Source organism: Pogoniulus pusillus, chromosome 26 (assembly GCF_015220805.1).
Source record: "Pogoniulus pusillus isolate bPogPus1 chromosome 26, bPogPus1.pri, whole genome shotgun sequence".
In the NCBI taxonomy this organism is placed as follows: domain Eukaryota; kingdom Metazoa; phylum Chordata; class Aves; order Piciformes; family Lybiidae; genus Pogoniulus; species Pogoniulus pusillus.
The window spans coordinates 12,232,128-12,255,490 of NC_087289.1; the positions used below are offsets into that span (position 1 = coordinate 12,232,128).

The 23,363-nt window shown below is 45.7% G+C and overlaps 2 protein-coding genes and 1 long non-coding RNA gene across 10 annotated transcripts in view; 1 reads left to right on the top strand and 2 right to left on the bottom strand.

Moving 5' to 3' along the window:
* Positions 1-23,363, top strand: part of MECOM (MDS1 and EVI1 complex locus) — a 56,377-nt gene that overhangs the window by 14,461 nt on the left and 18,553 nt on the right. For 3 of the 7 annotated variants that reach the window (XM_064165002.1, XM_064165005.1, XM_064165007.1), the window contains 5 exons: positions 3,788-3,935; positions 4,986-5,142; positions 11,466-12,828; positions 14,705-14,792; positions 17,774-17,800. In XM_064165002.1, the coding sequence (XP_064021072.1) occupies positions 3,788-3,935; positions 4,986-5,142; positions 11,466-12,828; positions 14,705-14,792; positions 17,774-17,800 (1,783 nt within the window). The remainder of the gene's footprint in view (positions 1-3,787; positions 3,936-4,985; positions 5,143-11,465; positions 12,829-14,704; positions 14,793-17,773; positions 17,801-23,363) is intronic. The other 4 variants (XM_064165004.1, XM_064165001.1, XM_064165003.1 and 1 more) reach the window with 3 other exon arrangements.
* LOC135186863 (uncharacterized) lies at positions 9,191-13,185 on the bottom strand. The gene is made up of 5 exons (XR_010307127.1): positions 13,111-13,185; positions 12,612-12,726; positions 12,276-12,379; positions 11,773-12,139; positions 9,191-10,588 (listed from the first exon to the last, which is right to left on the bottom strand). It is a non-coding gene; the product is annotated as an uncharacterized LOC135186863 (long non-coding RNA).
* Positions 13,804-23,363, bottom strand: part of LOC135186859 (multiple epidermal growth factor-like domains protein 6) — a 380,712-nt gene continuing 371,152 nt past the window's right edge. For both annotated transcript variants that reach the window (XM_064164986.1, XM_064164988.1), the window contains one exon: positions 13,804-15,142. The gene's annotated coding sequence lies outside the window, so the exon portion shown is untranslated. The remainder of the gene's footprint in view (positions 15,143-23,363) is intronic.

Consider the following 23,363-nt stretch of genomic DNA (forward strand, 5'->3'; position numbering starts at 1 on the left):
AGCTGGTTCTTCTGACAAGCAGAACTTTAGCTGGCATGAACTGGGCTGGTATAGTGAAATTAGAACGAGTGATTATAGTTCGGATCAGCAAGGTCTGGGCTCCTTAAGTAGAAAGAACAGCTCCAAGTGGTGTTCACTGGTGTTACCAATTTTATCTTTGCAAGCAAGCCATGCTACTTAGAGACAGGTTCTAGGTGTTGCATGTATGAGTCTATATGTTATTACATACGTAGAGCTCTGCTGCCTTGAAACACTGGGATTCATCTTTTTCTTATATATATATATATATGTCTGTTTAAACAGACTCAAGTGCACCTGGATGTGAAATGTAGAATGTTAATAGAAGTACAACTTCTGTGTGCTGAAGATCACTTTCCTATTACTGTAGTTTTTATGGCTATTTAAAATACCATACTAGGGTGCAGATGTTGACAGATTTTTGCAGATTGCTAAAAGATACTGAGAGTAAAGAGGAGCTTCTGTAGCACATCCCTCCCAGACTCCCATCGTAATGTTTTTGGGAGTAAAGGTTGACCTCAGCCAACATCTGATAGTAATGATGAGCTGTCTCAATAACAAAATCCAAGGCCAGATCCTCCACTGTGATGAAACTGGGTATTTCCTAGGGAGCTGGTTTATAGCAGCAGCAGACATGGGCCAGCATCCCTTGCTTTCAGCTGGAGTAGGTAGCACAGCTCCCACACTCCCACCGTGTCTTGCGTGAGTACAGCCTAAGTGACTGTTAACTGCCCTTGAAGGGGCATCAGTGGATTTATTTGCATTGCTTTGATCATATGCCACTTAAATATTGACTTGTCAATTTAGAGTATTTTGTGAATTCATATTTTTCACTGAAATCTTTACCAGTCCATGACTGGGGATGTTGTGGTGTCTTTGGAGGTTAGCAAGGCTTTGTGCACCCCCAGGGTTATGATTTTGGCCAACTGCTCGTGGATGCCGCAGGTGCTGGTTCTGCAAGGTGGAGCCCTCTCTCCAAAACAGATGATTCTTAGCTCCTCTTGACAGAGCTGAGGTGGCTTGGCATCAGCAAGGGGTCTTAGATCAACATCTTCTTACGCTTTTGCTCTATTAATGGTGCTGAAATTGGAACACGGTGTGCCAAACATCGCTCCCTGCAGACTAGGTCAACCCTGCTGAGTAAGGATTTGTGCAGGCACAAGGTTTTATTCACTGCCTGGTGTTGAGCAGTATGTGGCTCTGTGTGTCCAATTTCAATGTGATTGATTTGAAATGGCTGATGTTGGTAGGTGAAGAGGGAAGGGTAGCAGCAGTGGGTGGGACAGAGTCTGGACTGTAACAGTTTTCCACGTTGTGAGTTACTCAGTGTTAAAGCCCTTTTCTGCCTACGAGCCAGAGGATGATATCTGACATATGGGAATCATTGAGGAAATGTAAATTTAGCTTAAAATATTAAATGTTGAAGAGAAAGGGCAGAAAACAAAGGAGCAGTCATCATAAATAGATGGGCAGGACTGTGAGAAAGAGTGAAAAATGAGAGAGAATGCAGTCATGCTCTGAACTGCTGAATTATTGAAAGGCTAATACACCACAAAGACAGTTCACAGCAAAAAAAGTACCAAAGTGTGCTATATCCAGATTATATAAAACAAAAGGCTTGAGTGAGCCCTGCTTGAGGGTGTGTGTAATGAAGTGGAGAAAGAGCCAAGCAGGAAGATGGAGACCTGGGGGCTCAGGACTGCCCAGTGCTGATGGCAGATTGTGTAACCCTGGCAGACGTCTGGGAGCTGGTGCCAGAGCCAGGGACAAGAGTCTCTCTTAAGTCTTAAGGCAAATTTGTTTACTAGCACACGGTGGAGAGTCAATTGTTACAGAAGTATTAGGGAGAGAAGCCAGAATTATTTCCCTCTCCTGAAGGAAGGGGAGACTGGGAGGGGTAGAAGTGAAGAGCATCTGCGGGGTGAAAACATCTTCCATTGCCTGTGGCTGAGAATGAAGATTGCTGTTTGGGCTGCACAACCCAAGTGAGACTAAATACCCAGCAGGTTTTGTCCACTAGTTCACAGGGTTAAGTGGGAGCTTCACGTGAAGAAAGATTGATCTGATTTGGCATCCCAGGCTAAAAATCCCACTTTATAGCAAATTTCCTGTGAATTCACTCTTAGATTATGTAGTGATCTCTTCTCAAGCAATCATGAGTTACAACTCTCTACATGGTCAAGCAACAGAGGTGTTTAAAGGTATAGATTTGCTACAAGATAAGAATAAAACAGGGATCTGGAAAATTCAGATTCAAAGATGTGCAACAGAAATTAGGTGGAGATTGAATATGCTGAATAAATGACTAAGAAATTAATGAGTAAACATCCATGACATTGGACACAATAATAATAAAGTATCATTTCAGTCATAGTGCACTATTATAGAGGCTTCTTATGCTCATTCTGTCTTGCTCCAATGGAGTTATTACTCATCTGTGCCTGCTGTAAGAAAAATTGGTTCCCATCAAAAGAGTGGAGTTACATCAGGTGGAGGGATCTAGGGTTTGTTTAGAGGGCAAGTCATAAGGTAAAAATAATTTAGACTGCAGGGAGGAATTGCAAGAGTGAAATACTGAGAGATGTATGAAGTAATCTCCTTAGGGAGTGATGGTAGCAGCATCTCCTGAAGCATTTGCAAGTGGTCTGGCAAAACAGAATCATAGAAAACATAGAATCATAGAATAGAACAGAGCAGCTCCGCTGTGAGGACAGGCTATAAGAGTTGGGGCTCTTTAGCCTAGAGAAGAGAAGGCTTGGAGGAGAACTTGGAGTGGCCTTCAGGTATCTGGAGGGGGCTACAGGAAGGCTGAGAACGAACTGTTTACAAGGTCTTGTAATGACAGGACAAGGGATAATGGGTTTAAGCTGGCAGAGGGGAGATTTAAACTGGATGTTAGGAGGAAGTTCTTTACAGTAAGTGTGGTGAGACACTGGCACAGGTTACCCAGGGAGGTTGTGGATGCTTCTTCCCTGGAGGTGTTCAGTGACAGTTTGGATGAAGCCTTGATCCACCTGTTCTAGTGTGAGGTGTCCCCCCTATGGCAGGGGCTTGGAACTAAATGATCTTTGAGGTCCCTTCCAACCTAAACCATTCTATGATTTGTAAGTGGCCTGGCGAAGCATGAGAGGATGCATTACTGTGGTAGAGAGAAGGATGTTCTGCCTCCCAGCTGGGGTGAACCTGGTGAGAGGCCTTGAGCACAAGCCCTATGAGGAGAGGCTGAGGGAGCTGGGGTTGTTTAGCCTGGAGAAGAGGAGGCTCAGGGGTGACCTTATTGCTGTCTACAACTACCTGAGGGGTGGTTGTGGCCAGGAGGAGGTTGCTCTCTTCTCTCAGGTGGCCAGCACCAGAACGAGAGGACACAGCCTCAAGCTGCGCCAGGGGAGATTTAGGCTGGAGGTGAGGAGAAAGTTCTTCACTGAGAGAGTCTTTGGACACTGGAATGGGCTGCCTGGGGAGGTGGTGGAGTCGCCGTCCCTGGAGCTGTTCAAGGCAAGGTTGGACGTGGCACTTGGTGCCATGGTCTGGCCTTGAGCTCTGTGGTAAAGGGTTGGACTTGATGATCTGTGAGGTCTCTTCCAACCCTGATGATACTGTGATACTGTGGTGCAGAAGGAACTTCAGCTGTCAGGACTGAGCCTTTTGAGCTTTTGATTTTTATGTGTTTGCTGTAGTTAGGTGCTGTCCTACCTCCTCTTCCTATAAACCGCTGATAAAGCCACACGTGTGGGAGAGACCTGACTGAGCCCTGTTCCTGTTTCCACAGCCTGGAGAAGCACATGCTGTCACACAGCGAGGAGAGGGAGTACAAATGTGACCAGTGCCCTAAAGCTTTTAACTGGAAGTCCAACTTGATACGCCACCAAATGTCACACGACAGCGGGAAGCACTACGAGTGTGAGAACTGTGCCAAGGTACAGTGAATTTACAGGCTGCCTGCTGCTGCTGGGGGTGCGCAGCAGCGTGGAACTGGGGTTTCCTGGCCATGGGATACAGAAGGCTGTAGAGCTTCTGCTAACTCCAGATATTTGTTTTTTTTTTCAAGAGATCACACTCCTGCTTTATAAATGTGTGATTTTCCTACCTGTTTTGTTTTGGAAATGGCTGTGGAGTCTGAAATTAGCACTGATGTGTAGGATGCTGAGTAACTCCAAGCTTAGGGCTTGGTGCTTTGTGAGGAGTGCTGGAGGATCCTTGAGGAGCAAGAAACCCCAGGAAAATGCAAGGTGGATGGGTTCTCTGGAGGTTCCCTAGACCTGTGGGCTCCCTAGACTATGTGCCAGCCCTGAAAACCAAAAAATTCAGGAGACTACTGCAGTCTGCATCAAAATAAGGACTAGCAGTGTGCCCCAGCTGCACTAAGTGAGCACAGCTATCTTATTTCAGAGCACCTCTGTCACTTCACAGCACTGGGCTTGCTGTGTAGATGGTTATAGGATGTGATGCTCTACATTGCCTTTATCAGAGTCCCAAAACTTAGGCCTTATGCTTGAGGACTTTCTTGTTTTTAAGTAGGTATGCTGCAACAATGAGAATTTTGTGTTGATTTGCTAACTGTAAGGAACAATCAAGCTCTGGGTGCTAGGACTGTGTCATGTACAGGATTCCACACTGCCATGCATTTAGTTGTCACTATACAGAATTTCCATTGCAATAATGCTTAGAGGTTTCAATCACCCACACTTTGACTCATTTTCTCCCAAGACCCTGACCTCAAAAGCACAGTTTCTAATGGCAGGGTCAAACGCATCTGCTGCAGTGGCTGCAAAGGGGTTAGCAGATCCACCAGCTGCTTGGATGCTCCTGGGAAGCTGAGGCTCCATCCTGCAGGCACAGCTCCCATTGCTGCCCATTGGGGAGATTTTTAGTCTTAAATATTCCCAAATAGCTCCAAGGTTTGGATTTTGTAATAAATGGCTTCTTCTGCAGTCAAGTTTCTTGGTTAATCAGTACTCATTTCCTAGCAGGTTTTCACGGACCCCAGCAACCTCCAGAGGCATATTCGTTCCCAGCATGTTGGGGCTCGTGCTCATGCGTGTCCAGAGTGTGGCAAAACCTTTGCCACTTCTTCAGGCCTCAAACAGCATAAACACATCCACAGCAGTGTCAAACCTTTTATATGTAAGTCTTCAACAAGTCTTTGGTTCAGTGTTATTTCTTTTGTGGTAAAGCAGCATAATCTGGAAGCAGGAGCTTGTGTTTCCCACCAGTTCCGTGGGGGCTGTAAGTTATTAACTGAGTTATGGGTAATTTGTAGACATATTTTCATAACAATTTTCCTTTTCTCTGTGTGCTATGTAAATATATCTGTTGTCCCTGGGATATTTTTCCATGCACAGATCAAGTGGAGAATGAGACTTAGTGAGAAAGATACATGCCAGCCTTGGTAGCTGCCGTCTCATTGCTTTTCACCATGCCAGTATGGCTGCTGTCCTTCCTGCAGTCCCCTGTGCCAGATGCTGCCCTGCAGGCACCAGTGCTGAAGCAGGGGAGGAGGTGACAGTGCTGGAGTGGGCAGAGCAGAGTGGCAGTAGCTGCCAGCAATAGTCAAGACATGCCAGGAGCTAGGCAGAGCCATCAATACCTGGAAGGCTGCTTTGCTTTAGGAGTTAATTTTGAGCTACCAAGTCTCCATGCAGACACCACAGCTTTGCTGGCATTGCAAAATAAACCTTACAAGCAGTGAATTTCAGCCAGACAGAGGAGCCTGCTGCTCTCCTTGAGGGTCCTTTGCATGCCTTGAATCTAAGTATTGAGTTGAGCTATCAGATCTTTGCCACCACCTGCTCCAGCAGTAAAACTTGCCTCCTATGTGGGCCTGGCTCTATCCCGGGCTGTAAATCAGATCCTCAGAGTCTCATGGGTTGTGTTTCCTGCTGGGAGCTGGGGAAGTTGGGCACACAGCGATGTCACAGGTTGCTTTGTCTCCCTTTCACCAGGGAAGCAGAGGTAGAAAATAGTTAAGACTATGGTTGGTGGCAATGCTAATCTCCATCACAGTCTTTTCAGACACCTGCTATGGTTTGAAAGACATCTCTGACCACCTCCCATATTTGTCTGCTAAACTTTCATATTCCTTTGCTGCTTTCAGCAGTAATTTACCAAAGTATTGTCACCACAGACAGACAAAGAGGCAGCTTCACAGTAAGAGAATTCCTCAAGAGGAAGGGTACTGGCTTGAAAAATGCAAAGTCTGTGTACCTGCCATTGAGTTAGATTATTGCTTTTGGTTTGGGCTTCTACAACAAGGAAACTTGTAACTACATCCAATAATAAATACCACTAATGTTCTTTTTAAACCTGATTGCAAGCTAAGTAATTGCACTTAAAGGTTATAATTATTAGCAAACAGTAACTTCTGGCTAGGCAGGGAACCTTCACATGGTCCTGTTGCAATGCCCTGTGTAAAAGTCTATAAGTGACAGCTGTCATAAATGAGATAATCTCTGCAGTGCTCTTCCTTGCTATTTATTCTGGTAGATGAAACAGCACCTGGTGATCTTCATAAGTAGAGTGTGAGGGCTGAAAACCCATCGAGCAACCTCCAAATATCAGCCATGTAATTGCAGAACAGAAGTATTTGGAGACCACATGTTTGGTAGGCTTCAGGAGGGAGCTAGGGTCACCTAAAGGAGATATCTGTTTCCCACCAGAAGACCACACACCATGATTTACTTGTACCAGTCTGTTTATGGCAACTGTCTCTTATTACAGTACACGGCCTAAGCTTGAGTGAAAACTCACCAACACTAAGGTAATTACTCACTGCCTTCACAAAATCTCCAGCCTCTCCAAATAGAAACCACATGCCATAATAGACTGAGCATACTCAAAGCAGTGCTTACAGTAATTTTTTTAATAAGCAGAAAATATGCAAAATGAACTGTTGGCTAATTTGGGGTCCAGAGACAATCATGGTGCAGAGTGTGCATAGGTTTGAGATGAAATTTTGCAGCTCAGGAGCCAGATTGTGAGTCTGTGTGTTAAAGCTGTAGAGCATAAAAAGCTGCAAGGAGGGAAGCTTCCCTTGCAATTTAGTTGCTTAAAAATATGGTGCTGGGATTTAAAGGGTGTAATAAGGTGTAATAGGAGAAATGAAACCCAGCTTCTGCTGCTTTGGCTGCATGGAAGCAATTAGAGCTGATAACCCTCCCCCATCTACTGAAGTTTAAACAAAACTTTACTTGGGAATAAAAGGTGATGAAAACCAGGTAGAACTTATCAAAGAGTCCTGAGTCCTGGGAATGTCCAGGGAGGCTGAGGTGGTGCCATCAATTTAGAGTCTTCTGCAAAATCAGTGGTGAGAGTTGGGTGTGTGCTTCAGTGACTCCGTGTTACTGTCAGCCTCCAGGTGGTGATGGTCCTCAAGAGCAAGACTGCTCTTGGGAGTAAGAGCTTCAGACTTGCACCCAAAATTTCTATGCCACCCTTCAGAGCATGGAGATTGAATATGCTGCCTGTTAAATGCCAGAGGCACCTTGAGCAAGCAACACCTCGTTAAATAGTGTTTAGTAACTTTCATGCTCAAAAAAGTAAAGGCCCCAGTGCAGCTGTTAGTTGTCTGATTGCGATGATAGTGATAAATATTTAGCTACTTTAATAGCATTGCCATTATTGGCTTAACTTCATTCTAAAGCTGAGATAAAGTATATTTAGCCTAACGATGAATTTAGTAGTTTGTAAGGATACCTGTCAGTTTTGGGTGTGTAATTTTTGCTTTTCTCCAGAGTAGAATGTTTCTGGGTTCTGTTGACTTTTCAATGTATTAAGAGAGAATAATTTATGATGTATTTTGGTCACTTGAATTTTGCTCTGATCAACCCAATAGGAGCAGGGGGATTTTTTTTTTTTTGGAAAATCCTAACAGTGAAGGTAGGAGGCCTGATTTGGTACCATGAAGTGTTGAAGTGACAGTTTGGTCTGTGGGAGCTGAAACCCAATGCCTGCAATTAGGAGAAAACAGAAAAATCAGAGCTGCCTACTGCAGCAAATAAATGACAAATTGGTGTGCGTTACATTCCAAAGAGTTCTGTGTTCAAGAGGCAAAGGAAGTGTTCTCCAAAAAAAGAAACACAAAGTATTCTCCAGGTAACATCATTTTAAATGAACTAGGATGATCTTCTCTTCTTCTTCTCCTCCTCCTCCTCTCTTCTTCTTCTTTTCCTCTCCTCCTCCTCTCTTCTTCTTCTTTTCCTCTCCTCCTCCTCTCTTCTTCTTTTCCTCTCCTCCTCCTCTCTTCTTCTTCTTTTCCTCTCCTCCTCCTCTCTTCTTCTTCTTTTCCTCTCCTCCTCCTCTCTTCTTCTTCTTTTCCTCTCCTCCTCCTCTCTTCTTCTTCTTCTCCTCTTCCTCCTCTCTTCTTCTTCTTCTCCTCTTCCTCCTCTCTTCTTCTTCTTTTCCTCTCCTCCTCCTCTCTCCTTCTTCTTCTCCTCCTCCTCCTCTCTCCTCCTTCTCCTCCTCCTCCTCTCTCCTCCTTCTCCTCCTCCTCCTCTCTCCTCCTTCTCCTCCTCCTCTCTCCTTCTTCTTCTCCTCCTCCTCTCTTCTTCTTCTTTTCCTCTCCTCCTCCTCTCTCCTTCTTCTTCTCCTCCTCCTCCTCTCTCCTTCTTCTTCTCCTCCTCCTCCTCCTCTCTCCTTCTTCTCCTCCTCCTCTCTCCTTCTTCTCCTCCTCCTCTCTCCTTCTTCTCCTCCTCCTCCTCCTCTCTCCTTCTTCTCCTCCTCCTCCTCTCTCCTTCTTCTCCTCCTCCTCCTCTCTCCTTCTTCTTCTCCTCCTCCTCCTCTCTCATTCTCCTTCTCCTCCTCCTCTCTCCTTCTCCTCCTCCTCCTCCTCTCTCCTTCTCCTTCTCCTCCTCCTCTCTCCTTCTCCTCCTCCTCCTCCTCTCTCCTCCTCCTCCTCCTCCTCTCTCCTCCTCCTCCTCCTCCTCCTCCTCCTCCTCTCTCCTCCTCCTCCTCCTCCTCCTCCTCTCTCCTTCTCCTCCTCCTCCTCCTCCTCTCTCCTTCTCCTCCTCCTCCTCCTCCTCTCTCCTTCTCCTCCTCCTCCTCCTCTCTCCTTCTCCTCCTCCTCCTCCTCTCTCCTTCTTCTTCTCCTCCTCCTCCTTCTCCTCCTCCTCCTCCTCCCTTCTTCTTCTTTTCCTGCTGCTTCTCCTCCTCGTCCTCGCTGCTACTTCTCCTCCTTGGTCATCCAGTCCAACCTATCACCCAGCCCTGTCCAATCAACTACACCATGGCACTAAGTGCCTCATTCAGACCTTCTGCTTCTCCTCTCTTCTTCTCCTTCTGCTTCTCCTCCTCTCTTCATTTTAACCTTTCCTCTTGTGCCTCTTTTTAATTTCTCTCCCATCTTTTCTTTCCTATTTCTTTTTAATTTTACTTTTTGTTTTTCTCTCATTTCTTATCTATCCTTTGGAATGAAGATTTCCAGCAGGAACAGTAACTGATACACAACAACAAACATTCTTCCTGAATTAGCGCATCACAAATTTCCTGTGTTTGGGCCCAATCCTGCCCTCTTCACCCCACAGACTGTCCCAGGGATGTCAGTGGGACATGCACAGGGAAAATGGGTGGATCAGGCAGGATCAGGCCCTCGAACAATAGGAGCATTGTTGCTGAGATATGAAGCAGCCTGCTGAAGAGGTAAACAGTTAAGAGATGACAACAAGTGGTCAAGTTTCTCAAGGGCAGAGATTTAGAGGATCAGGAAGGTTAGCACAGGCCCCGGTGCGAGTGGAAGTTAGAGGACGTGATTGCAGTTCATGGGAACCAGGAGTGCAGGATGGGATACATTCAATTCAGTTTCCTTTGCAGGCTTAAAATAGAGCCATTGTAAATTATGTCAGTCTGTCTCAAATGATGAAAATGATTGTTAAAAAGGCCTCAGAATACACAATGTGCATTGTTGTGTGGCTTTGATGTGTGAAAGATGAGAGCATATGATATAACACAAATTAAATAAAAATAAAGTAGCCACATGCTTTTTCCTGGCTGGAGGAGGGGAAAAAAAAACCAGAAAAAAGAAGCTTTATTACAGAGGGATAATACTGCCTGTTGATAGTGCTGCTGCCTTGTTCTTAAACAAGGCTGGAGCTGATGCTGTTAGGAGCAAGGTACAGACAAATTGTAGCGTGATGAAGGGCACAAGACACAGCATGGCTTTGGGATTTGCTTGATGCCTCTGCTTATCCAAAGGATACCAAAAAGGGGACATAAAAAGGCACTGGGGAGCTAAGCATTATCCTCTTCCAAACCACAATTGAACTTACAGACCTAAAACTTGGTCGCTGCCTCGATTTGCTGCCTAAGGTTTTCAGCAGCCAGAAAACCAGGGACCTGCAAAATCCTGTTTGTTTCAGTGATATGATTCATTCTTTGTAGTGTCTTGTTCTGCACCCTTGAGACCACTTCCAGCCTCCTGCTACTGAAAAGGGTTGCGGGAAGCTGTGCTCCGATGTGCCAAATGCTGCTGGCTAGATCAGGCTCAGAAGCTCAGGGTAGATCTCCTCTTCTCCGTGGTTTCAGGCTTTCTCCAAGTGCTACTTTTGTGAGGCTGACGCTGTTCTCATCCCAGAGGATTCTGAAAGGAAATCCATCAAGCTGGTTTGAGCATCAGACATGCAAAGAAAATGCAGCTGCATTCTTGTAGGAAATTGTTGTTGAAGTACTGTGTTGTCCAAAAAACAGTATCAAGACTAGTAAAGTTACTAAGATGTGAAATTTGGAGTTACAGCATCCCAGAGGCCTGTAGGAACTGTATGCATTGTATGAATAGAAATGCTTTGAATGTATGAGAGTACCAGACTGAGGTTACTCAGGCCCTAGCCTGGACTTTAATATTAGAGATGAAATTCTTATTTGTAAGTGGGAAAAAATGTTTGTTATAAGGTTATGCACCTGGAGCTACCTGGTTGTCTCCTCCTTATCCTTGTGGTCTTGTAGACTGAAAGCTCTCTGAGGTACCTCTCTCTATCTCCTGTTTGGTCCTGCAAATATTTGTTTTAATGACTAACCTTCTGCATGTGAATGGTGACAGAAATGGATGTCATTTGGAGAGAGGAGTGCTTACGGGCACAGGAGCACAGTGGGTTCATGTGGCACCGAGCCACAGCTCTTGGAAGGGCTCTGGGTGCTTCGTGCAACGTGGGGTAACAGTTCTGAATATGCAACACTGTGCAATGCAAAAAGTGAACAAGGAAATACTGTCCTGCAGTGGTTTCAGACCTTTCCTGGTTTGCTGGAGCGGGTTTTGGTGCTGCCTTTAGACATTTGTCTGGTAGGATGCCTTGCTTTGGAAGAGTCCGGTCACGTTCGGTACGTTTGCGCACCCAGACTCCTGCTTATGGCTTCCTCATTGACGTTTGGCGGGTGTAAAAAGGGTGTTATTTGCAAAACTTGGAGGGTGGGGGCAATTACCATAAAGCCTGAGATGTGTTGTTGTTGTCGTTTACATACAGGTGAGGTCTGCCATAAATCCTATACTCAGTTTTCAAACCTTTGTCGTCATAAGCGCATGCATGCTGATTGCAGAACCCAAATCAAGTGCAAAGACTGTGGACAAATGTTCAGCACTACGTCTTCCTTAAATAAACACAGGAGATTTTGTGAGGGCAAGAACCATTTTGCAGCAGGAGGATTTTTTGGCCAAGGCATTTCACTTCCTGGAACCCCAGCTATGGATAAAACGTCCATGGTTAATATGAATCATGGAAATCCGGGCCTTGCTGACTATTTTGGAGCCAATAGGCATCCTGCTGGTCTTACCTTTCCAACAGCTCCTGGATTTTCTTTTAGCTTCCCCGGTCTGTTTCCTTCAGGCTTGTACCACAGGCCACCTTTGCTACCTACTAGTTCTCCTGTTAAAGGACTACCAAGCGCAGATCAGACAAACAAAAGTCAAAGTCCCCTCATGACAAATCCTCAGATACTGCCAGCCACCCAGGATATTTTGAAGGCACTAAATAAGCAACCATCAGTAGGGGAGAATAAGCCAGTGGAGCTTCAACCAGAGAGGTCCTCTGAAGAGAGGCCGCATGAGAAACTCAGTGACCAGTCAGAGAGTAGTGACCTTGACCTTGACGATGTCAGTACCCCCAGTGGCAGTGACCTGGAAACCACCTCGGGCTCTGATCTGGAAAGTGACATTGAAAGTGAGAAAGAGAAATTTAAAGAAAATGGTAAAATGTTCAAAGACAAAGTAAGCTCTCTGCAGAGCCTGGCTTCAATAAATAATAAGAAAGACCACAGCAATCATTCCATATTCTCACCATCCTTAGAGGAGCAGACTGCGGTGTCAGGAGCGGTGAATGATTCTATAAAGGCTATTGCTTCTATTGCTGAAAAGTACTTTGGTTCAACAGGACTTGTGGGGCTGCAAGACAAAAAAGTCGGAGCCTTACCTTACCCTTCCATGTTTCCCCTCCCGTTTTTTCCAGCATTCTCTCAATCAATGTATCCATTTCCTGATAGAGACTTGAGACCGTTACCCTTGAAAGTGGAGCCCCAATCACCCAGTGAAATAAAGAAGATCCCAAAGGGAAGCTCTGAATCTCCCTTTGACCTCACCATAAAGCGTAAGGAGGAGAAGCCACTTACTCCCTTACCCTCAAAGCCAGCAGGGTCCTCTGCAGCAAGTCAGGACCAGCCTCTAGATCTCAGCATGGGCAGCAGAAGTCGAGCCAGCGGCACAAAACAAGCTGAGCCTCGGAAAAACCACGTCTTTGGAGACAAGAAAGGAGGTGACCTCGAGCAAAGGAAACCTTCCGAGTCCTCCTTGCAGCACGCCAGGCCGACCCCATTCTTTATGGATCCCATTTACAGGTAATGGATTATCTGCTACCTCTTGACATCCCTTGCTGCAGGCAGCTACGTCTGCCAGGACCACCTGCCTGCAGGTGCAGGACAACTCTGTCCCTTATCCCACTGATCCTGCAGGTGTCATCCCACCCCTGGGGTGTGGAGTGGCCCATGCTGCTTGCTGACCTGCATGCCCCTTACCTGGGCAGGAATAGTCAGCAGCGTGGAATGTTTGTGTATTCACTGTATATTTGACATGAGTGGTTTGCCTCAAGCTTCTTTGCTTCCAAAACGATGCCCACTCACCTTGGCTGCCCTCTGCCTTCCCTTGGAAGTGGCAGAACATCTCACCAGGATGCCGCTTGTACAGCACCTTCCCAGTTCCTCCTGAAGTACAGCATCACAGAGTTGTTTTGATTGGAAACAACCCTGTAAGATCATCTAAAATTAAGTACAACAAAGAGGCAAAATTGTCCGGAGGTGTATAAAAGTATGGGAACTGAGAGTGATTTCTGCCCTTTTTAACCATTATTTGAGGGATGGATTGATTTCCTCAAGCGTTTGGTTACCGTAATTGAAGGTGTGGTGTCCTGGTGTGTACAAAGTTTAACTGATGGGCTAGGTACTCTGTTAGGAAATCAATGGGAGCCTTGTCACTGCCTTTGATGGATGCACAAGGAGCCACTGTCAGTGAGCTGAGTGGTAAAATCCTGACCCTGTAGTGTTTCCCAGTAATTCTGAGATGGATCTCCCTGGGATCTGAATTCCACCTGCATCCTGTGTACGTCAGCTCCTCTTTGCCCTTTGCCTTTCTGCTCATATATCTGTAACCAGCCAAAGTCATGCATCTAAATTAGTTTAGAGAAATATTAGCCATAAAAAAGATTTGCCTGCAATATAAATGACTGATTTTACAGCCTGTTGTGGACCAAAAAAAAACCCAAGCAAAAAAAAAAAAGAGTTCCCACCATGTTAATTCATTACTTTATCTGACAAAGAAAGGCTCTGGGCAAAGTTTTTGGTCAATGCTCTTGCATAAGACAACAGGTATGCATTGTGAAGAAACAGGATATGATGCTATTTACTGAGATGGTTTTATTCATGCCAGATTGGTATCTGCATTAGACCATAGGTTTTCTTTGCGTCATATTCATGTTCAGTGCCTGAAGCAGTGGAAATAATGATCCGTGTTTTATGGTCCTGCAGGGCAAACTAATGAAATCTGTACACATTCTGGCAGCACAGCACAAGGCTGCTTGTTACTGAGCCTTCCACTGCTGTGAGTTACTTCTGCATACAGACAATAGGGTCTGTCCTTTAAGCCATATGCACCAGTAACAGAAAAAGCCCAAACCTGAAATTTCTAAGCTGCTGCTGAACTATCTGTGTTGTGTTTCACTGCCTAAAGGCCCATAGGAGTTGATTGCAGTTGTTGCTTGCATCTCAGATGCAGTGCATTCCCACAAGCCCAGCCATGGTGCACAGCCATGTCCAAGGAGAGCTTTCCAGACATCTCATGCGGTCAGAAAAGAAGGCACCCATTGCTCAAGGCTGCTCTTGCTTTGAATTCCTCTCCTTTGAGTGCAGACCACACTTGGTTGCCTTACTTGTTCACAAAAAGTGCTCAGTAGTTAGTCATTGCTTCCTATTATTACTACCAGTCTTTTAAAACTGGAATATCTCCCTTTTTAATGGTATAATCTCCCTTTAATTCAGAGCCCCCACTCACAGTAACGAGTTGTAAGCAGGAATCAAGAGCTGACTGTATTTACCTTTTACCATTATCTCTGAGAAACAAATGACTTGATGTATAGTTGACTGCTTTGCACACAAGCAGCTGTATAATGATTAATACCTGAGACTGATTCATCACAAGCAAATCTAATTTTAACATTTACAGAGTAGAGAAAAGAAAATTAACTGACCCACTGGAAGCTTTAAAAGAGAAATACTTGAGACCTTCCCCGGGATTCTTGTTTCATCCACAAGTAAGTATTTGGGGAATTTTTGATGTTGTAAACGAGCCTCTGTTGATGCTTCAAAGCAGGTGCAGAGAAATGAATGCAGTCTTAGTCACATTTGGATTTCCTAAAACACATAGTTTTTGTGCTGTACCATTGTGGTGGGAAAAAAAAGCACAAGCATTGTTCTGAACTTCTTGATGTTTTGTAGATGAAACGACATGTTTTGATTGTAGAGGAAGCCAGATTGAAGCTACATGTATGTGTTACAACAGTATTCCTCCAGAACTGCAGCATAGCTCCCAAGGCTTGCAGGGATCCCAGTCTTCCTCAGCGCTCTCCCATGCTCTGGGCTGTTGTGTTGGATTCAGTGTTGCCTACAAAGAGATGATGTAGATTCAAAGTTGGGCCAGCAAAGCTATTTAGCTTTTTAAAATAGGTAATTGTTGCTATTTAAGGACTCCTAGAAAAGATACAAAACCTTATATTCAATACTTCCAAGTCTCATAAGCAAATGCTTCATCTCTTCTAGGGAGCTGCTGTGGGCTGCAGCACGTGCAGTGAGTTTGTAGGATGCTTGCTCCTCATACAGCACAAAGATGTGCTGTATTAGAGGGCTGCTGTATTGTTCACTGCCCATCATCCTGCCAAATTTAGGAGAGTGTCCCTGAAGTGGTGTGAATGCAATGTGTAGGTAGTATAGAAAGAGAGCCTGTATGCAAACTGTATGTTGCTTTTCTTCAGCTGCCCTGCATCCTCATCGTGTCTTCTTTCTCCTTACTCAAGGAGGTTGTGCTAAAAGATTGGGTTAGATTTTATGTCTGAAAGAAAATGCTCTGTAATGTTTGCAGATTTGAACCCCTTGCTGACTGTAGGCTTTTTCATCCTAATAATGACACCCCATACAGATCTCAGATTTTTAGTGTCTCATATCTTAAGCACCCAAGCAGGAGCTGCTGTTTCTGGTTCAGCTTCTTCTAGTTCCTGGGCAAACCATGGCAATGATTGGCCACCACCTGCTTTTTTGTTTGTTTTGGTTTTCTTTTTTTCCTCAGTAAAGTCATCATTTGCTATGTCCTAAGTTGTGTAGATCATATTCTGAAATATGGGACTTCTGGAGACCTGAGATGGGACTTCTGCAGAATAGAAGCAGCTAATTGTAGTTGCAGCTGCACAATGAAATGATACTGCATGGGTGGAGAGTGCAACAGAAGAACACCTTCCAATTCCAATGCCTGCAGGAAACAAAGGGTCTATTACAAAAAATGTTGATTATTTTATTAAAGGATTTAATAGCAGGGTTTAATAAAGGCTTTAATAGCTGAGGTACCTAATTTGCCCAGGTTGCAAAGCAAGACATAAAAATCCCCCTTTCACAGCAGATAGCACCAATGTACAAATATGCAAACAGGAGCTCAGTCCTCTCTCTGTGCCCTAGTGTAAAGCCAGGCTGGTTCCTCTCCATTGAGTGAGTAATTCTGCTAGAGCAGCTAAGAGGCTGTCAATTAGTAGTAAATTATTTAAATGAGAGCATTTTAGGTACTGTGTCAATAAAAGAAACTACGATTTTGCTTAATACTAGCAAGCTTTTCAGGAGGTGTAAATCAGTGTTGATTTGTGAAGTTGATTCAAGGAGAGGGGTATTTGCTGCAGGCTGATCTGATGGCAATAGTGTGTTTGGTGGGTAGGAAAGGAGGCAGTTTGGGGGAAATGTTGGGAGTTTGGCTGTCGTAAGCAGGAAAGGAGTTGGATACTCTGCATGTCTTTGTATGACTGAGTTACATTGGGGACTGGAGAGAGTGGGGGTCAGTGGGAGTTAGCTGAGGATCGTGTAGATGTGCAGGTGAAACTGGGCATTGTGCCATTAGAAGGCAGGATGTTGGGATGTCACCCTTCATGTTTTTCACAGAGAGTTTAAGTCTGTTGGTGTCCAAGGAAGGTCTTAGTGTGGTCACCAAGGCCACCAGCGTGAGGAGGAGGTGTCAGTTGTCACCTGCCTACTGCGGTGGCAGCTGAGATGGGGCAGAGGCAGCACCCTCTGTCAGGAGGGGTAGGGTTAGTTCTGCATCTGGAATGCTGAGCACATGCACAGGAGTGCACAAATCTGCCCATTCCTCCACATTTCTCGTTGTGCAATAGGAGAAAGAAATCCCTGGTAAAGGCTGGCTTGTGTTACATCACTGCTAGGGACCATGTCTCTAATTGGGTGTGAGCTGGATGGATGCAGGGGTCATGAGTGTAACATCTACTCTTAATGCATTGCAAGAAAAAAAAACAACATGAATATAACATCTACTCTTAATGCATTGTAAGAAACCCCCCCCAAACCCTAAACCACCATCACATGTCAGAAAAATAAACGCCAAGATCTACTTTCTTGCAGATGTTACTAGAAAAGAGTCTCCTGTTAGGAAAGGCAGAGTTTGACTCAGTATTTATGGAGGGCTGGGGAACAGCTTGCAGAAAAGCTGTTTTTCCTTTATAGTCCTGTTCACCCCTGTAAAAGTACAGGTGTGGAGTGTACCACAAGTTTTCATTTACTGCTGGCAGGATTTAATCTGCCTAAATTAAGAACAGTGTTACCGTTTGTGTCCCCCAGGGTTGTGTTTCTGTAGACAACGTTGGTGCCTGCAACTTGCCATCTGAGAAAGGGAGAATTAGTTCTGTTTTAATTGGATGATAGGAGTGGATCTTGAAAATAGGTGTCTGAAGTAGAGATTAAAACATAAATCCTGCAGTTCCTACCCTGTGCCTGCCTGGGCAAAATTCCTCCCAGTGGCAGGGTCCTGAAAGCTATGAAAAATTTGATTGTTTAGCACCAATCAGCAATTTTTTTTGCCCTTACAGGGGTTGCTTTTTTAAAGGGAGAGAATACCCCAATGCACCAAATTGTTTCCAATAACGTTTTAATTAGTTATCTTTAAATAAAATCTCAATTAGTAGATTGATTGCAAGGAGGGTTCCAACGCAGGAATAATGTGTTGTTTTTGTTTCAATTTTGCTCCCAGTTCCAATTGCCTGATCAAAGAATTTGGGTAAGTTCATTGCTTCTATTTTTGATTTAATCATTGTGAAATAAATTGCATAAGAAAAATATAATATGAAAGATAACTTATCACTCAATTATGGAACGTGGCATGCTTTGCCACAGAGTGTTGCAGTGGATAAATATCCTCTTATGTCAAATTGGCTTTATTCTTACCTACACAATCCTGCTGGTTTTATTCAGTGAAGGCAATGGGAGCTCTACCTGAGTGAGGCTTTCAGAATGCAATCTTTGCTTAGGTTTAACTGAAATGGTTCCAGGCCATTTCCTTCAGAGATTGCACTGGAATTTTCAAGCTGAGGCCTCGTTAGATTGCAATAGTTATACATATTATTTAGTCTGCATTTGAGAGATTACAATAGAGAACTTCAGAGGACTTCGTGTTTCTATCTCAGAATCATAGAATGGTTTAGGTTGGAAGGGACCTCAAAGATAATCCAGTTCCAACCCTCTGCCATGGGCTGGGACACCTCTCACTAGAACAGGCAGCCCAGGGCCTCGGAGTAGAAGGGGAGGAATCATAGAATCAACCAAATTGCAGGAGACCTCCAAGCTCATCCAGTCCAACCTAGCACCCAGCCCTAGACAAACAACCAGACCATGGCACTAAGTGCCTCAGCCAGGCTTTCCTTGAACACCTCTAGGGATGGCAACTCCACCACCTCCCTGGGCAGCCCATTCCAATGCCAATCACTCTCTCTGCCAACAACTTCCTCCCAGCATCCAGCCTAGACTTCCCCTAGCACAACTTGACACTGTGTCCCCTTGTTCTGTTGCTGCTTGCCTGGCAGAAGAGACCAACCCTACCTGGCTGCAGCCTCCCTTCAGGTAGTTGTAGACAGCAATGAGCTCTGCCCTGAGCCTCCTCTTCTGCAGGCTGCACACCCCCAGCTCCCTCAGCCTCTCCTCACAGGGCTCTGCTCCAGGCCCCTCACCAGCTTCCTTGCCCTTCTCTGGACACCTTCCAGCATCTCCTCGAGAGGAGAACCTCTCTCGACCACTGCCCTTTTAATACACACATCTCTCATTGACTTCACTGGGAGTTAGCCACTGGAGTAGCCTTGAAGATCTGAGCTTAATTGCTCATTGCTGTACTTAAAAGCACAAATCAAACACCCATTTATTTGCCGCGCTTGGCTCGGATTTGCCCTGGGTGTATACTTACATAGCTCCCTGTTACACAAACAGGAATTGTGCTTGTGGCACTATGGGATAGGTTGGAGCTCGCTCTTCTATTTTTGTACAATGTTATTTTTAATACAACTAACTCGTTGGTGAGCCACAGCAACTGCTTTTGCAGATGCAACTCAAGTAACACCGTGTTTTGCTCTTGCGTTTCTGGCTGCTCGGCTGCAGTGCTGAACCCATAAATACTTGTCCCAGATTTTTCCCAACCTTTGGGCTTCTGAGGGGAGAGCTGGAGCCAGCCGGCTGCGGCTCAGCTCCTGACTCAGCCTCGCTCATCACTGGCAGTGTGACGTGGACTCGTCTCACAAGGTGAAGCCAGAAGTTAGCAAAATGAGATCTGAGGTCTTCATGTACTCTTTCCCATGTCTGGTAGTCCAGGAGCCCTCAAAGATGTTGCCCCTGCAAGTTGGCATCCAGCCCTGCTCTCCATGGCATACTTCAGAAGCACCTCTGTCCCTCTGCTTTGCTTGCCCATAGCTTTTAATCCCATTTTCTTCCAGCAAAGCGATGGTTTATGCAGCTGCAAAAAAAAAAGTGTTAGGATCCTGAGCTAAAAAAGAGCTAAGCAGGCACCAAAGGACTCCTGCAAGCATGCATAGGTGCTGACTGAAGGTTAGATGGCAGATTTTGAGAGCATGAGGGGTGGCTCTCAAATATTTTCTTTGCATGTGAAGGGGCCTTGGTAGAATCTGTGATTTGGCCTGAGTACCCTGAATCCTCTGCTCTCAGAAAAGTGGTTCTAGCTGGGAAATTGGAAAAAACCCAGTGCAGACTGTTTTCTTCTGTCTGCTTTCCTTGACATTGGCTTGGCCCTCAAATTTCCATCATCCTGCATGTGTTTGTGAGCCTGTGTCTCCTGGCCATGCTAGTGCTTGGAGCGGCTGCAGCAGAAATAGGTATTTAAAACACAAAGGGCTTCGAGCAGGACACTGATTCATGGATGAATCTTCCAAATTTCAGCCTGGAGAATAGGAGGCCCAGGGGAGACCTTATTGCTCTCTCCAACTACCTGAAGGGAGGTTTTGGCCAGGTGGGGTTGGTCTCTCCTCCGAGGCACCCAGTGACAGAAGAGGACACAGACTCAAGTGGCTCCAGGGCAGGTTTAGGCTGGATGTTAGGAGGAAGTTGTTGGCAGAGAGAGTGATTGGCATTGGAAGGGGCTGCCCAGAGAGGTGGTGGAGTCGCTGTGCCTGGAGGTGTTTAAAAGGAGACTGGGCGAGGCACTTAGTGCCATGGATTAGTTAATTAAAAGGTGTTGATAGAGTGGACTCAGAATCACAGAAATGTCCAGGCTGGAAAAGACCCTTAGGATCACCAAGTCCAACCTATAACCTTACTCTACAAGAATCACCCTAAACCATATCCCTAAGCACCCCATCCCAAGGACCCTTAAGCACATCCAGGGTCCGTGACTCAACCACCTCCCTGCGCAGCTCATTCCAGTGCCTGATGATCTTGAAGTTGTTTTCCAACTTGGTTAATTCTGTGATTCTATGAACTTGAGACTTAAGAATATATCACATGAGTTTTTTTAGCCTTGAGTGACCTGTTCTAGTGGGAGGTGTCCCTGCCTATGACGGGGAGTTGGAACTGAATGATCTTTGAGGTCCCTTTCAACCTAAACTATTCTATAATTCACAATTGTATGGGCCATATATTTCAAGAGACTTTCAGGCTGTTTTTCATTGTCAGGCAAGAACCCTATAGTACAAAACAATAGGAAACACCCACTCCTTGAGTGGATCATGATTGACTTAGTCTATAGACTCTTGTCCCCTTCTGGTCCCATCCACAAAAGGTTGCAATAAAGAGGTTCAGACTTAGTTTGCAGTACTTTTATGGAGAGTTGTTGTAAATAGATGAAAAGTTTGGTGAGTGCATTAACAAAGCTTCTGTTTTACTGGGCTTATTTTAGGACACAACCCATTCTGTTGGGTCAGGCTAAATTCCTCACTGACTGCATTCGTACAAATAGAGTTATCCATAGAATCAACCAGGTTGGAAGAGATCTCCAAGATCATCCAGTCCAACCTAGCATCCAGCCCTAGACAAGCAACCAGACCATGGCACTAAGTACCTCAGCCAGGCTTTCCTTGAACATCTCCAGGGACAGTGACTCCACCACCTCCCTGGGCAGCCCATTCCAATGCCAATCACTCTCTCTGCCAACATCTTCCTCCTAACATCCAGCCTGGACCTCCCCTGGCACAGCTTGAGACTGTGTCCCCTTGTTCTGTTGCTGGTTGCCTGACAGAAGAGACCAACCCCACCTGGCTACAGCCTCCCTTCAGGCAGTTGTAGACAGCAATGAGGTCTGCCCTGAGCCTCCTCTTCTGCAGGCTGCACACCCCCAGCTCCCTCAGCCTCTCCTCACAGGGCTGTGCTCCAGGCCCCTCACCATCTTTTTCTGGATACATTCCAGTACCTCAACATCTCGAATTGAGTAGCCCAGAACTGGACACAGCACTCAAGGTGTGGCCTGATCAGCATTGAGTAAAGGGGAAGGATAACCTCTCTTTTCCTGCTGGCCATTCTGGAACTATATTGTGAATCAGCAGGAGTTTCTGGCTACTACTTCATAAAACTCAGCCACATGTGATAGGTCTCTTGAACGTGAGTGTAGCTCAGCCAAGTTCCATGTCTGGATGTCCAAATGCACAGTTTCAGGGCAACAAATTCAGAAGTCATAGCTTTTCAGAGAAAGCATCGTAGCTTGAACTGGGGAGGAAGAAACCCTGAGCTTTAGCAGTTGGGTTTTCAAGATGTCTTTAAATAACATGAGTAAAATTAGAAAGCAAACATTCAAACAGGTTTGGTTTATTTGGTGTTTTTATTTTTTTCCCATGAGTTACAGCCATAAAAGTTGTGGCTTTTTTGCGGTGATAGCAGCGAAGGAGTTGCATTTGTAAAACATGAGGTCATGTAATTCATGCTGGATGGGTGGGCAGAGGCCAATGGGATGAGATTTAACAAGGCCAAGTGCAGGGTTCTGCACTTTGGCCACAACCCCAAGCAGAGCTACAGGCTGGGGACAGAGTGGCTGAGAGCAGCCAGGGAGAGAGGGACCTGGGGGTACTGGTGGATAGTAGCTGAAGATGAGGCAGCAGTGTGCCCAGGTGGCCAAGAGAGCCAATGGCATCCTGGCCTGTGTCAGGAACAGTGTGGCCAGTAGGACAAGGGAGGTTATTCTTCCCCTGTACTCAACACTGGTCAGGCCACACCTTGAGTGCTGTGTCCAGTTCTGGGCTCCTCAATTCAAGAGAGATGTTGAGGTGCTGGAAGGTGTCCAGAGAAGGGTGACAAAGCTGGTGAGGGGCCTGGAGCACAAACCCTATGAGGAGAGGCTGAGGGAGCTGGGGGTGTGCAGCCCGGAGAAGAGGAGGCTCAGGGCAGACCTCATTGCTGTCTACAACTACCTGAAGGGAGGCTGTAGCCAGGTGGGGTTGGTCTCTTCTGCCAGGCAAGCAGCAACAGAACAAGGGGACACAGTCTCAAGCTGTGCCAGGGGAAGTCTAGGCTGGATGTTAGGAGGAAGCTGTTGGCATTGGAATGGGCTGCCCAGGGAGGTGGTAGAGGCACCATCCCTGGAGGTGTTCAAGCAAAGCCTGGATGAGGCACTTAGTGCCATGGTGTAGTTGACTGGCTGGGGCTGGGTGCTAGGTTGGACTGGATGATCTTGGAGGTCTCTTCCAACCTGGTTGATTCTGTGATTCTATAGCATCAGGTTATCCTTAAAAAGCATCAACAACAACAGCAGCAGCGACAAACCTCCGCTTTATTTATGCCTCTTTGGCTTCTGTTGATTCATAAATTTTCAGAGCAGTGCTGCAGGGCCCCCACTGATGATATCTTGCCCGCTGAAATGTTTATAAATACTCGCTTTAGCCGATTATGGTAATGGCTGCATTTTTGAGTCGGGGCTGGGGAATTGCAACTGCAGATTAGTTTGCGTCAGTAGGAGGTTAATAGCCTCTCAGGGAGCAAGAGGGAGGTGGGGGAAAGCTGCTTCCTTTTCCAGACATCTGGACACAGATAGAATCAACAACTCTTATATATGTAAATCAAAAGTTACTGTTCCATATAAAACGCTGTCGGTCACTGGTCTCAGATGTGGAGCAGACATGACTTGTCCATAAGGCAATAGCTGTATGTAAAACCTGTAATAGGATCTTCTTGCGCTCCTACCTCCTTGGAGGGCTTTCCCCATGGATGTGGCAATTACGCTAATCTCATCCTTGGGGTCAAGCTGTGCCTTCCTCCCCGTGCTCCTTTCAGGGATTGCCACAGCCTTTAGGCGCTCAGTTGGGGTGCAGATACTTCCCAAGAGCAGTGCCTGGCAACACACCTCCGTGGTGATCCATGGG